The sequence below is a fragment of the Harpegnathos saltator genome, unplaced genomic scaffold (assembly GCF_003227715.2).
Source record: "Harpegnathos saltator strain DR-91 unplaced genomic scaffold, Hsal_v8.6 scaffold29, whole genome shotgun sequence".
Classification (NCBI taxonomy): domain Eukaryota; kingdom Metazoa; phylum Arthropoda; class Insecta; order Hymenoptera; family Formicidae; genus Harpegnathos; species Harpegnathos saltator.
Window position 1 is genome coordinate 93374 of NW_020230083.1, and position 14940 is coordinate 108313.

At 49.6% G+C, this 14940-nt stretch overlaps 2 protein-coding genes across 2 annotated transcripts; one reads left to right on the forward strand and one right to left on the reverse strand.

Moving 5' to 3' along the window:
- Positions 1-4426: 4426 nt before the first annotated feature.
- Positions 4427-5452, forward strand: LOC112588772 (AAA ATPase forming ring-shaped complexes-like). The gene has a single exon (XM_025299707.1). It carries the CDS (start codon positions 4427-4429, stop codon positions 5450-5452), a length of 1026 nt encoding a protein of 341 aa, XP_025155492.1.
- An 8546-nt stretch (positions 5453-13998) lies between these two features.
- On the reverse strand, positions 13999-14475 carry LOC105182707 (uncharacterized). Its single transcript, XM_011140354.1, has one exon. It carries the CDS (start codon positions 14473-14475, stop codon positions 13999-14001), a length of 477 nt encoding a protein of 158 aa, XP_011138656.1.
- Positions 14476-14940: the final 465 nt, after the last annotated feature.

Here is a 14940-nt window from a genome sequence, read left to right on the forward strand (position 1 = left end):
ACTCCTTCGAGAGAACGTTTGGATGTGATTGAATTTCACCCTTGTGCGCGTCAAACCGAAAGACGATATCTCCCTCGGATCTTCAAATAACGTTTCAGGTCATTTCGAAAGATCCGCTCGGCGTTGGGTTAAGGTGGGAGATACCTGAAACCAGTCTAGTTCAGATTTGCTACGACCAATGTGAAATCTTGACTGAAGATGCCTCAACTCGATAGCATCTTATTCGACACGACAATGTGACACTTAGACGTCACATTTTGACACCTCTTTCTAAAAAAGAGAGTCGTGTTACCATATAGCAATAAGAAAAGGCTCGACATCACCGAACAATTATCGTTAAATTGCCGATATTTTTTATTGTGTTCATCATCTAAGCAATAGAACAGCAGTACCATGACGTCAATGATACCGCGTCGTCGTTTCGTCACAGAGAGCGACAACGACGCTTGCCATCACAACAGCGAAGAGAACGGAATAAGGCTGTTGTCGACGACGATACAAGGCAGTATGGAGCGAGAATTTGCATCGAGCTTACAGTTAGAGCAGCCTATATATGTGCAATTCGATTCTTTCGAACAACGATTGGCCACTTTTGATCAGTGGTTACGCAACGCATTGCCGTCGCGACGGCATCACCGAGATTTAGCGTGAGTCGGTTTCTTTTACACAGGTATCTCCGATTTAATAATGTGCTACAGTTGCGGAATCGTATTGAAAAATTGGTATAGCAGTAACGAGAGAGATGCGACCATAACAGATAACACATTTGATCTGTGGCGGGAACATTTGTACTGGAGTCGAGAATGTTCCTGGGCCAAAGTTGTATGCCGTGTTCATTTTCTCAACGAGGATACCGCTGAGCCCGAATCAGAGAAAGCTGCTTCTCTAATTCCGGCACCGAGAAGACCGATCAGGTTCGATCGTGGTGACGGTGTCAATGGAATTCTTGGCATGGAGGAGAACAAATGTACCAGCGTAGGCGAGAGCGCTCAAAAGCGTTCCAGCGTCGACGAGGACGAATGCAGCCTCAAATTGCGGCGATTTACTGCTTACGATAATCAGCGACGACGACGCGACTTCGATGAGCGCATAGCCGATCGAATGTAAATGGATTACATACCGGTGGCTACTCGTTCAATTGGCACAAATGACACGGTTGGCGTTACAACTCTTTCGGACCGTTTGAATGATCTACGCCTAGCCACACAGCGCGACGTAAAAGAGTATACGCAATTGATCGAAAGCTTTGAACGCACGTGTTGCAACACTTCAAATTCAGTCGTGCAAATAGAAAATCTCTGTAACCGAGCTACTCTATTGTTGAATGTGCTACGTCACACGGACCATGCCGCGATTCGTGAAAACTTATTTTTAGTAATCGAACAAACAGAGTCAGTCAGGCAGTCGTATAAATGCGAACGAATCTTTGACGGCGATGCACTGACGCCGTCGACACCGACATTTCGATCTCAGCAGAAACTCAAAGAGTGTAAACACGAGTGTATCATATGTTACAAATATGAACGAAACGTTCTGTTTTTACCTTGCAGACATACATTATCGTGTACGTACTGTAGCAAAAATCTAACTGAATGTCCTGTTTGTAGAGTGATTATACTCTTTGCAATTCAAATTCGATATTAAAACATATTATCGAACATATGAAATGAATATCGTCGCAATATTAATGAACGTAATGCCACGTAGTGGGGAGAGGGGAGGGATGTGGATGAAGAGGGGGGGGAATGGCTCAATAAAAACGCCAAGATCGCTGAACGAAGAATTTATTCGTACAGCAATGAATTCGTCGAAGAGTTCGAGCAGTGACAGCGATTGGGACAAGTTGTTCGTGTTTGACGCAACGGGATCTAATTTCGTGATTACACGGCGCGCAATGCCACGCAGTGAGGAGGTGCTCGATAGAAACACCAAGACCTCTGGAAGTTCGTCAGACAGTTCGAGCAGCGACACCGAAGAAGATAATTTGTTCGAATATGAGACAGAGTCAGACTTTGTCCTCGCTACACCTCGTGTCCCATGGTTTGAATGGTGTGCCTTGGATGGATCGTCGAGTATCCATCGTTCGCTTATTGTGATCGAGCGCGCGTGCTACGTCGAAACTATTTCAACCGTAGACATCGATTTCGTACTAAATCGTCAACGGAATCGTTCGAGTTGGAACGATCGGCGATTTCACACACCGAACCATTGTTGCAAGACACGTTGATAGCCGATGCAATATCGCACGCGCTTGACACCGCTCGCACGTTTCATAAAACTCAGCTGTATAACGTCAACAATATGAGGCTACCTAAACTGTCATTGGTTGCAATAGCTCGAACGATTCGATCGCAAAAAGTTATACGCGAATCTTCAGCTGCTATGTGGACTTTGCTGGCTAATAGTCAATTAAACGATCGAAAACTGCTGGTTCATTGTCTGATCCTGATATTACGTGCATATACGAAAGAAATGGACGATATATCGTTACAAAGAGGATAAAGCGATATAGCGCATCATCCATTTCTTTCGTATATGCACGTAATATCAGGATCAGACAATGAACCAGCAGTTTTCGATCGTTTAATTGACTATTAGCCAGCAAAGTCCACATAGCAGCTGAAGATTCGCGTATAACTTTTTGCGATCGAATCGTTCGAGCTATTGCAACCAATGACAGTTTAGGTAGCCTCATATTGTTGACGTTATACAGCTGAGTTTTATGAAACGTGCGAGCGGTGTCAAGCGCGTGCGATATTGCATCGGCTATCAACGTGTCTTGCAACAATGGTTCGGTGTGTGAAATCGCTGATCGTTCCAACTCGAACGATTCCGTTGACGAATACAAATTATTGATGACGCTAAACGCTATCGAAGGAAGTATTTCGGAAACGACTCGACCTGATTCCCAGCACAAGCAGCAACAGAACATCGACAAATGACGGGAAACGGCGTACGGTGGTTTACTCTTTGTGAGCGACGAGAGAAGTATGACTGTTTGGCAAACTGTCAGCGATCGTGACTTTATACGACTAATATTACCCGAATTGCTAAAATTATCGCAACTCAGTGTAAATTCATTCGAGAATGCATATGAATACAACTGCAGCGCACTGTTTGTACGATTACTGTACGATCGTTTTTGTCACGGATTTGACAGTAATAGTGATATTTCGAGGAAAGAAATTCATTTCGCTTTGATCAATGCATTCGAGTACTGTTTGTCAATCGGAAATTTGGTTGTAGCTGCTCCACTGAGTCTTATTGCTCCATACGCTACGGTGCAACGTGCGGCTGACACGATACTACGATTAGTTAGTACAACAACCGATACTAGAATTTATACGCGAAGACAGTGGTCGTACAAGAGGCTTGGTGTCTTTTTAGATATGATGCGTTGCGTACATGGGATTCCGATACATCGATGCGAGCTGTTATGCAGTTCGCACGATACGATATTTCGATCTGCGTTGCGAAACACTTTACGCATAATGATGTCGACTGTTTTCGGGTTCGATGTATGGGAGGAAGCGTTCGATTTCCATGAGCATTGTGAACGTATATATGAACGAGACAGGCACAATGAATTTGAGAATTGTTGGGAAGACGACCGCGCTCCCAAGAATCACGATACGGATAGTGACGTGGACAGCAATACCCTTGTAGGTACAAAGTTCTTTCGAAGGAAGTAATCGCACGCAGTGTGAAATCCACTGAATTTGTCAAGTTTAGCATTAGCGAAATCAGTTATGGTTCATGGTTTTCTCGCACCTATACAATTTACCGTGCCATGCAGACAACGGGACTTGGTACGTCGCGCTCTCACAGATGTTATGTATGCGATGCTATCGATGTTATCCAAACAGTGCCACTTGTGGAAATCTCGACTGTTATAATTTGTAATAAACATATATATATAAACGTATGCATATAAAAAAACATTTATTTTTTACCTTTCCCCAGCGCAAACAACTTTATCGTATTCGTAAATGTCGTTAGTTTATCACGTAGCAACGTCAATAGCGTGTGTACCTAATACGCCACACGCGTCCTATTTTTTTCCTAATCAAAGGTGTGCAGACCTTGAGCACCGAGTTCGATGATCGTCCTGTAATATATGTGTAGGACGCTCACGGTTTCGAAATAATAATCGATCTTGATTCGTTTTATGGATCTTATTTTTCGTACACGTTGACATATCTTGGTGAACGTATACGAAAAATAGGATCCATGGAACGCCGAAATCAGACATCGAACTCGGATACTTATCTGGTGAATGCTTAGTCGCGCGTTCGGTTCTCTGGTTCATAACATAAGATCCACCATCTTACGTTTCGTGCAGTGATCGACGAAAAAAAATGAATCCACCGAGATGAGTCAGCGTCACGCGTGCGCAATTCGAACAACGATCGGTATAAATATCAAAATGGCGACGGCGATACGGTCAACGACGAATATGCAACACGATCGAGAGTACACGCGCGACTTGCAGCGTTTCATTCGCGAGTACAACGACGAAGCTGTAAAGATCGAGCGTCTCGAGAGCATCAACAACGGAGCGGCAGCGGACGGCCACGTTCGCCTTGGTGCCAAAGTAGCACGATTTTTGGACCTGTACGAGGACCGTTTGCAGGCGAGCGACCATATGTTTCTGAGGCGCGAAACGGTAGCACGAACTATGCAGGCGCTCTTGTTGCGTTCGATGCAATTGAGCGGATTTGGCGACCTCACTAACTATACCTATGAACAGCAAAATCTGGAACGCGACTTGGCCACCGCGCGACGCCGGTTGGAAAATGCTCGCAACAACGTCGACGTAGGTGACAGCGGCGGCGATGACGTGGATCCGCGTACGGATACACGTGGACTGTATGAATACATTCCGTATGAAAGTCTCTCAATTTCTCTCGACGACTTGCCGGGGTACGAGGAACAACATCGTCTCATCGTGAATGCGTACTTTGATTTTGACAGTAGCGCGTCCAACGCGAAACGCAACGCTCGCGACACCAACAATTCAATAGACGGGCGCAAACCTCGTACGAAGGCCGGCGCCAACGTGATTTTGTACGGTCCTCCGGGTACGGGCAAGACCGTGGCTGCACGCGCAGTCGCGCAAACATTGCGACTCAACTTGGCGTTCGTGAACGCTGAGAATCTTCTCTCCTCATATCGCTCCGAAACGGAAAAGAACTTGCGCATCCTATACGAACGTATGTGCGCTTTGGTTCACGTAACCGGCCGCAATGTTTTGCTCATGGACGAAGTGGATGGCTTGGTGAAGAATCGCAGCGGTAGCAGCGGCGCATCGCCTATCAACAGCGGCGATTACAGCTTGCTCACGCGGTTTCTCACGATACTAGAGTCCAACGACGGTATGGATAAGTACGGCGTGTTCATCATGTTTATAACGAATCGATTGGACAATATGGACGACGCATTTCGACAGTGATGCACCGCCGTCTTTTTCGAATATGTCACGAGTCGTACGTCTTTGGCCACTTTGGCCGGTCGTTTTCTGGCGGATTCGATGGACAACGTCGATGACATTCCGCACAGCACCGCGGCCATGGACACGTTCAAATACTGGGTACCTGGCGACTTCGCTCGCTTCAAACGCGAATTTGTAAAACCCGAGCGCATGAGAATTTACTTGCAACGCATCGGTGTATCAGAGCGCGAATTTTATCTCCGAATTTCTAGCAACGACGGTGGACAGGATGGTGGTGGCGACAGCGGTATCGATCAAACGCGTAGTGGAACGAACAGAGAAATTGTTCTAGACATGCATATCGTTAATTTAGCTTCACGGTACAAACCGATCACGCCGCCACACAAATACAACGAATATTTGGGCGACGACGACAGTACGCGGCGTTAGGACGAGACATATGGAATACATTGTACGCAGAAAGTAAACTCAACTAATTTGGACTACTGTATTTATCTTTATTCATTTAGTTTCAATGTATATGTAAAGTCGTGTAACAAGTAACGAGCTCTGAACGTCGCACACTTCCAGGTCAAAAAAGTTATTCCGGCGAATAACTTCGAGATACTCAAAATATGGCCGTTGTTGTAATCGTAATATCGAGAGCAGATACTCGACTGGTGTCATGACCGACTGTGTCCTGGCGACAGTGGAGGCCTCGTTATCGTAGTCGTAAAAGTTATCGTTTCGATAGGTTGCTCCGTCGTCACAGGGCACTTTGCCGACCGAGTGGGCAAATCTCCCTACTTCGAAGTCGCTCCATGACCAACTGAGGGAGATCTCCTACCTTTCTCTTAGCAACTTGAGAAAATGCTAGGTAGAAAGCGTTGAGTTAGCTATGGCTCACGCGGTTAGCAAAGTGTTAAGATATTTAAGGAAAATTTCTTCAACATTTAACTTACGATATCTCGTTAGCAATTTGTCGCAAGAAAAAGTGATATTAGACTTTTTTATTCTATTTAGTCTTTAGAATATATTGCTACAATAGCGTCCAAATTTTTATTAACTTATCAACTTTTGGAAATTCCGAAATTATTAAATTAACAAAAGTCAAAGCGCTAATGTAACAATATATTTTTTACGTCAAATGGAGTAAAAAAGTCGTACTATTTTTTCTCTCGACAAATGATTAGCGAGATATCGTAAATTATATGTTGAAAAAGTTTTCCTAAAATATCAGGTGTAGTAAAAAGAAATCCATTATTTTTCCAATAGATGGCTTTAGTTATCTGTATCTCGCGTTGTATAAGTCCGATCGAGTTCCACTATATGGTGTTAGAAAGATGAGATTTCGTACTAAAAAACTTGTTTGACAGTTTTGTGATTAGTTGACTCAGTTTTGTTTGAGCGCGCGTCAAAGATGGACACTAGCAAAGAGAAAATATGCTATATTTTACAGTTTTTCTTCGATAAAGGCGAGAACGCAAGCCAGGCGACTGAAAATGTGAATAGTGTTTATGGTCCTGATATTGTAACAGCCAATCATGTGCAATTTTGGTTTCGTCGATTCCGTTCCGGTAACTTCGATGTCAAAGATGCACCACGCACTGGAAGGTCAGTTGTCGAAAATATCGATAAAATTATGGACATTGTCGAGTCCGACCGTCATGTAAGCACTGTTTCGATTGCCCAAGAGCTGAAGATTGCACAAAAAACCGTTTGGAACCATTTGAATAAGGCTGGATACAAAAGAAGCTCGATGTATGGGTGCCACACGAGTTAACGAAAAAAAACCTCATGGACCGAATTTCCATCTACGAATCGGTGCTGAATCGCAACAAAATCGACCCATTTCTGAAGCGGTTGGTCACTGGTGATGAAAAGTGGATCACTTACGACAACGTCAAGCGAAAACGGTGGTCGAATCGCGGTGAGCCGGCGGAAACGGTGGCCAAGCCAGGATTGACGGTCAGGAAGGTTTTGCTGTGTGTTTGTTGGGAGTGGCAGGGAATTATCTACTATGAGCTGCTCCCCTACGGCAAAACTCTTAACTCGGAACTGTACTGTCAACAATTGGACCGTCTGAAGAAAGCAATCGCCCAGAAGCGGCCAGCTTTGGCCAATAGGAGAGGAATTGTGTTCCATTAGGACAACGCCAGGCCACACACATCGATAGTGACTCGCCAGAAGATCCGAGAGCTTGGTTGGGAGGTTCTTATGCATCCACCTTATAGTCCGGACCTGGCACCAAGTGATTACCATCTGTTCCTGTCCATGGCGAACGATTTTACTGGTGAAAAAGTCGCTTCAAGAAAGGTTTGTGTAAATCGACTGTGTCAATTTTTTGCCAATAGGGACGAGGGCTTCTATGAGAGAGGCATAATGAAATTACCTTCAAAATGGCAACAAGTTATTGAACAAAACGGCGCATATTTGACTTAAATCGGACCATTCTAACTATAGTAATTAAAGCCTTCAATTTCATGCAAAAATAATGGATTTCTTTTTACTATACCTGATATCTCAAAAAATATTAGGCAAATGAAAAAATATTTCAGGCAAAAATTGTTCAAATTAATTGATAGAAAAAGACAATAGAATAAAAAATTGGGATTTCTGTTTAAGAAAATTAATGATCAGTGAATATTTAAAAAATATTTAAAAAATGGCACCATTCGTAAACAAAACGCTATCGCTATCTTATGTCCCCCTTTAAGCCATATAACTTTTGTATGAAACATTTTTCCATATTTGAAGCCATTTCTGAAATCCAGGGGTGAAGTCAGACTTTAGAGATACTCTACTATAGAAGTTTAGGATGAAACAACCTGAACATATACGCCTATTTGCGTTCCGCAATTATTTGAATATTTCCTCGCGATCATCGCTAATATTTTACCGATATTTTGATTGCGTCTGTTGCTTCTTGTTGACATGCGACCCGTTTTTATACGAGATACGAATACTTTTTTGTCAAAAGCGTAATCAGAACGTTCGACTCTGATGCCGGTTCGCGCGTGCAATTTCTCAACGTCTCACAGCCGACGATGGGCAAAACTTCAGGTCCACCATGTATAAGTGTAGCCAAGAGTGAATATATTCTGAATGTACCATGGAACGATATCAAAACTAAACTTCAGACAGGATTTTTGGTTTCAGCCATACGAATAATTATTTGCAAAGGCTTGATCAAATATCCACCAAGAGATATACGCGAAGCAATACTTCAAGAAATGCATTGCACTCCAGTAGGAGGTCACAGAGGAGTAACTAAACATACAACAGAATTCGTCAGAATTATTACTGGGAAAATTTGGAATCAGAAGTCCGATGTCATATTCGACAATGTCTGCAATGCCAATTAAACAATTGGTCCGAGTAAAAACTAAACAACCCATGGTAATAACGGATATTCCAGGATGGACATTCGATAAAATTGCCATGGATATAGTAGGACTGCCACGTACTAAAAATGATAACGAGTATATATCCTCACAATGCAAGATCAACTAAGTAAATTCAGCTTAGCCGTACCATTACCGGATCAAACTGCTGCAACTATAGCCGATAAACTCGTGAAGAAATTTATCGCTATTTTTGGACCACCTGAAGCCGTGCTCACCGACCAAGGAAGAAATTTCATCAGCGATCTAATAAGAAAATTAGCAAAATACTACAGAATACGAAGGTTTCATACAACTGCTTTCCATCCACAATCAAACGGTTCCTTGAATAGATCTCACCACGCACTAGGAGAATATTTGAAACAATACGCAACCAATGAAAAGGAATGGGACGAATGGGTAGATTTAGCGATACAAAATTACAATACTTGCATACATGAAGCCACTAAGCATACACCATACGAATTAGTTTCCGATAGACCCGCGAGAATGCCGTCAAACGAACCACTACTCGAGGATGACAAAATAAAAATATATGATGATTACTTGATACAGCTATTTATTCGATTACATAAAATGCAATTACAAAAAATGACAATCTGACTGACGCCGGAGTCAGTCGAATAAAATCTAAAGGCTATTACTATAAAAAAATTAATCCTCAGGCTTTTAAACCGGGAGATTGTCTTCTTGCTAAGGGAACCTAAACCCGGAAAATTCGAAGATCAATATACTTTTTTTCTTTTTTGTTAACGCAGGGGAAATCCATCATGGATTGGACTCTTTGGGGGGAGTCGGGGGTTATGTCAGACTCTTACTGACTAAAACCCCTGCAGGATGTCCACCATTCGGACCGTTATGAGAGGAGTTAAGGGAATTACTCCCGTATTCCCTCCCCAACACCTCCCCAACACCCCGACCCCAGGGCTCTCCGGGAGCCCCTCGCCTCGAGCCACGCCTGTCTCACTGAGGGAGTCCAGGGCGCGGTCCCCTGACCGGTATCCTGGCCGGGTGGGCCTCCTGGTACTTGGAGGGAGGGGATATCCAGCTTCACTCCTCTCCCCCATCGCTCCCCTCCGAAGGAGGGGGCGGGGGAGTCGAACCCAGCCCCAAACCGGGCTTCCACTCCCCCTTCGCCTACCCTATCCGACGCCTAAGGGGGAGGCGGGTGGGTATCAAACACCCGTCACCCCCTCCTCCCGCAAGTCCATAGACGAGCCCGAGGCGGCCGAGGAGGTGGCCCCGGCGAGTCAGTGGCCTATCCTCCTCCTCGGCCGGCCCCCTCGGGTTCGCTGTCCATACCCGGGGAGCGCCGCCCTCCCCGCCGCTGTCTGCGGCGGTCTGCGGGGCGACGCTCCCATTCGGTGGCCTCCTTCTGCGACATTACATCGCGATAGAAGGAGGCCGTCGCTCCCCATACCTCCTCGCTCCCGCACATGGCTTGCACCATGCGCGGGAGCGAGATCTTGCTTCCCGCACCCCACTGCCCGGGCGAGAACACCGCGCTCCTGGCTCCATGCCTCACATTCAGCCAGGACAATATACTGGGCCACACGATGTATTAGAAATAGTGAATAGAAACAATGTCAAAATTAGACTGAAGAAAAATAGTCATATCGTTCATCCGAACACTTTTTTATGACCCAGGGGGAATCCATTATGGATACCCCACCTTTCCTGGGGGAAGAGGGCAGGGTTATGTGGGACTCGCACCCATTAAACCTCCTGGGGGACACCTGCCACTGGGTACTGGTGCTGGGTTCCGGATTAGTCCCCTATTGCTTCTTCCCTCAGCACACCCACTAGCTCATGTTAACTGGGCCACTACTCCACGGAGTCACGGGACTTAGCGGGTGAAAAGGGGGGAGCGGAAGGGAGAGTCGTCCCTATCTCGCAAATCAAGGCTCCTTGATCGCCGTTCCATCATGCCTCCTCCTTTTCTAGGCCTCCGCATCCCCACGGAAGGGGAGGGTTAGCCTACGAGATGAGGACTGTCCCTCCACGTGCCTGAGCTGAACTCAGACACGCTTAAGCCTGTTTTTTTTTGGTCACGCAGGGGAAATCCTCATGGATACCCCCGACCCCTTGGGGGGGTCAGGGGTTATGCCGGATTCGTACCTGCTAAAACCCCTGCGGGGTGCCTACCGTTTGGACCGTGGTGGGGGGAGTCAGGGGAACTACGCCTGTATTCTCTCCCCGATCCGAGGCCTCCTTAACCACCATTCCGTGCGGGGAGCGCTTCGTCCCATAGGTTGCAACGCGCGACACCGCCGGGCAAGATGACATTTGCCCGGCTTCCTGGCCAATACTGTACAAGGTCGGCGAGGGAGGGGGTGTCCAGCCCCACTCCCTCACCCCCACCTCGGGTAGTCTGAGGTGGGGGGCAGGCAGGCAGGGTCCGTCCCCCACCGGTTTGTCCCGCCACCCCTTATTCTTCCATCACCGCAGGAGGAAGAAACGTCCCCCCAGGAGCAGCATGCATCAGGGGGAGAATTCCCCCCGGACATGATGGGAGAAATCCCATCCACACTTAACTGTGGGCAGGAAGACCCTTATCGCCCTTCCGGGTCGCGCAGCATTCCCGAAGAAGCGTCACGGGAGGCACCCTCCCCTCCCATGACACAGGGAGGGCAGGCCCCCCTCCCCTGACGCTCCCCAGAGTCAACCCATACCTGCTGACGTGTTTCCACGCCCACCTCCGTCGTCTCACCGACGGCATCTAACTATCCCCCGTGGCAGCCGTGGAAACACGCCTGCCCCCAATGGGCTCCTCGTTGGGGGGACGATCGCGACGGCGCTCTCTGTGCCCGCCGCCCCCTTCGCTTGTAAGGCCAGCCAGCAGGCCGGACCGGCCATTCGATAGCTGGCCTCGGGTCCAGCCGCTCGACACGCCGCGCAGTCCGGTGCATCCCTGCACGACCGCGCGGTGTGCCCGCCCCGGCTATACCGGAAGCACAGGCCGTTGTGATCTACAGCGGCCGTGCAGTTTACCCTGGTGTGGCCAGGGCCTCAATATCGAAAGCACTGGGGTGGCCTTGCCTCCAGCAAATTCACACTTACGGCGGACCACCCCATTGCGAAGCCTCCTTACCTGGCCGCAGTTACAGCGGCCACCAGTGGGAGGCGGGCCCACGTCATTCCCCGACTTCTTGCTCCCCAACGGAGGGGGCTGAGTTGAACGGCTCCAGCTGTGCAACCCGCACTTTTGGTCAGAGCCGTTCGTACCTCATCCAGGGAGGCCGCCTCGTTAAACTCAACGAGGCGGACTTCCCCTTTTTGTTCGAAGCGCGCAATCGTGGCCCCAGGCAACACTTCCCGGGGCCGATCGGCCAATCGATCGGCTTTGTTCCCCCCGGGGTCCGGGTCCCTGACGCGAACAATGAGGACGCCACCTGCGCTCCTCCCGACGTCCACGCCAGGGATCTATAGATCCCCCGAGGGGAATCTCATCAGTTGCCTTCCTGAGGGCCTCAGCATACAAGGCCCTCTCCGGAAGGCGCACGGTGACCGCGGCTGTGGTTGGCAGCGGCGACCATCTCTTACCCCTCATAGGGAGAGATTGGAGGGATATTGCGCCCCTCCTCTCCTTCCTCCCTCTGCCCTACCTCCACGTCCCTGGGGGCCACGTCGAGGGGCTGAGCTTTCCTCCCCTCATTCCCCCTTCCTATATTTACCTGGGCTGGTGGGGGGTCCCTGGCCGAAACGGCCTCCGGCGCACCTCCAACAACAGCCCCTTTCCTCCTTTTTCTCTTCCTTTGCCCCGCGGTCTCCCACACCCCGCTCACACGGGAGAAGACCGCGGCCGCACTCGTTCCCTGAAGCAGATGCGTGACGAGGGGCCTCCACCCGTATGCCTGGGTGGAGGCGTCAGCCTTCGACGTCTCCTCCCGCTCCCAGAACCCCCATTTCGACATCTATTCTTCATCTGTCTGAGTTAAGACAGGCTTCCGTCCTCTTTCTTTATCCTTCTGCGTTTGAGTCCAAACATGCTCCTTCACTGACCGCACACCTACTCCCACGATTCTCTGTGCTGGCCTTCTCCTAGCCTTTTTTCTTCTTTTTTACGAGGAAATCCATCATGAATACCCTGACCCTCGGGGAAGGGCCGGGGTTATGCCGGACTCCTACCGGCTAAAACCTCCCCGGGTGGCGCTGCGAAGGGACTTGGATCGGAGCCCCGGTGCCTACGTAACTGCAATTGGGGCTACGAGTCCGGATAGACTCATCGTCTGTCCCTGAGGGTTGGAGCGGGGAGGGGGGAGGCGAGCCTGAGCTCTCCTCAACCGCCGCTCCCCATGGAGGAAGGGGGAGGCGAGCCGAGGCACTCCTCAACCACCGTTCCCCCTTTCTCCAACCCTCTCGCCCCGCCTATGTGACTGAGAAGGGGGGAAGCAGGCAAACGCCTGTGCTTCAACCACCGTTCCCAGCCCCCAGGCGGGACGCCACCAAAATACCGTTGTGTGGCTGACTAACCCACCGAATCAGCCAGCCACCCTACGTTGGGAGGGCTGGTTGGGACACCGGGAGACCCCGCCCTGTGTCCCACCCTCCCGCCCGGCGGTTACGGGGGGAAAAATCTGATGCCCTAGCCGCCGGGCATTTATGTGCCTGTTTTATAGGCAAGGGAGAAGCTAGCCCCCCTTCCTTCCTACCCACACTCCCACGAGTGTGAACCAAGTGAGGCTCGGGGGAGGGTGGTTTGACAACAATTGTTTTCACCTTACCCCCGCTCGACCTCATCCGATTCCCGTCTTGGGGATCGGAGGTTGACTGGAGGGGAGTTGTCCATCCCCCGCCAGTCTCTTTTACTTCCTGCCCTTACGGCAGCGATGACCTGTGCCGAGGCACTGGCCGTCGTCGTTCCTCCCGACTGAGTCCCTCCCCTCCCGAGCTTTGCCTTGCGTGGAGGCATTACTCGGGTGGGGACGACTCTTCCTTGAGCGATGGTGAGGGAACATAATAAGGAAGGAGGATTGGATAGGGGTAGGGAAGGGGTAGGATGTAAGAGGGGGTGGAAATGGAGAAGGAGGCGTAATAGGATAGCGATTAGGGTGGTGGAGGGGGAAACCCCACCATGACCCTAATCGCTTCTTCTTCGGACGAGTCCGCATCTCTTTCCCGACTAGGGGAGCGGCGCTCGGCTCGACGGCGCTGCCGTCTTCGTTACACCCTGCCCCTTCCCTCCGCCTGACGGCGAATTTCTTCCGCCGCCTCCTTCTGCGCCATGATGCTTTCGCAGAAGGAGGCAAACACCTCCCACTTTTTCTCACTCCCCAGCATGGCCGCAACCACACTGGGGAGCGATAAGTCCAGGCCTAATTCCCTGACCACGACTCCGCGCTCTGCTGCCCACGCTGGGCAGTCTTGTAACGTGTGTTGCGCGGAGTCGTGGTCATATTCGCAGTGGTGACACTGCGCTGTGCGTTCCTTACCTATCCTTTGCAGGTACTCACCGAAGCAGCCGTTTCCGGTGAGTACCTGCGTCATTCTGAAGGTCAGGGTCCCCGATGCCCTGTCCACCCATTCCGGGAGACAGGGCTGGATGGCCTCGACGGACCTCCTCCCATATCTGGCATTTGCCAGATTTCTTTGCCACCTCAGGAAGAGGTCCTGCCGAGCCTGGTGCCTTATCCACCGCATTTCCCTGGCGAGCGCTACGTCTACTCCCCTCTTCGGAGCTCATCCTTTTTCCGATATACCGTTCGGTACATTAGGGCAAGGAGCTCCAGGGGGAGCATGCCCGCCAGGGCCGTCGTCGCCACGTGGGATACTGTTCTATACCCCCGGATGACCTGCCCCCCCTGACCGCCACCGTCCTATACGCTCTGCGCAAGAGCGCTTGTAACGGACGGCTGACGGCCAGGGCCTCTGTCCACACTGGGGCCCCATAAAGGGCCACTGAGTTCAGTACCCCAGCGTGGAGGCGACGGGCCTTCCTATTTGGTCGCCCGATGTTCGGCATCAACCTGGACAGGTTAGCCGAGATTACCCGCAATCGGGGGACCAAGCGGCTTATATGCTCTTTAAAGCACCAGGTACCGTCCAGGGTGAGGATACTTCATCGGGCCTCAATGGCGGCCCTTACCTTCCCCATCCGCAGCTGTA

Excerpts from the sequence above, each read along its gene's own strand:
- LOC112588772 (XM_025299707.1), top strand. The coding sequence starts at position 4,427 with ATGGCGACGGCGATACGGTCAACGACGAATATGCAACACGATCGAGAG.
- LOC105182707 (XM_011140354.1), bottom strand. The coding sequence starts at position 14,475 with ATGCGGTGGATAAGGCACCAGGCTCGGCAGGACCTCTTCCTGAGGTGG.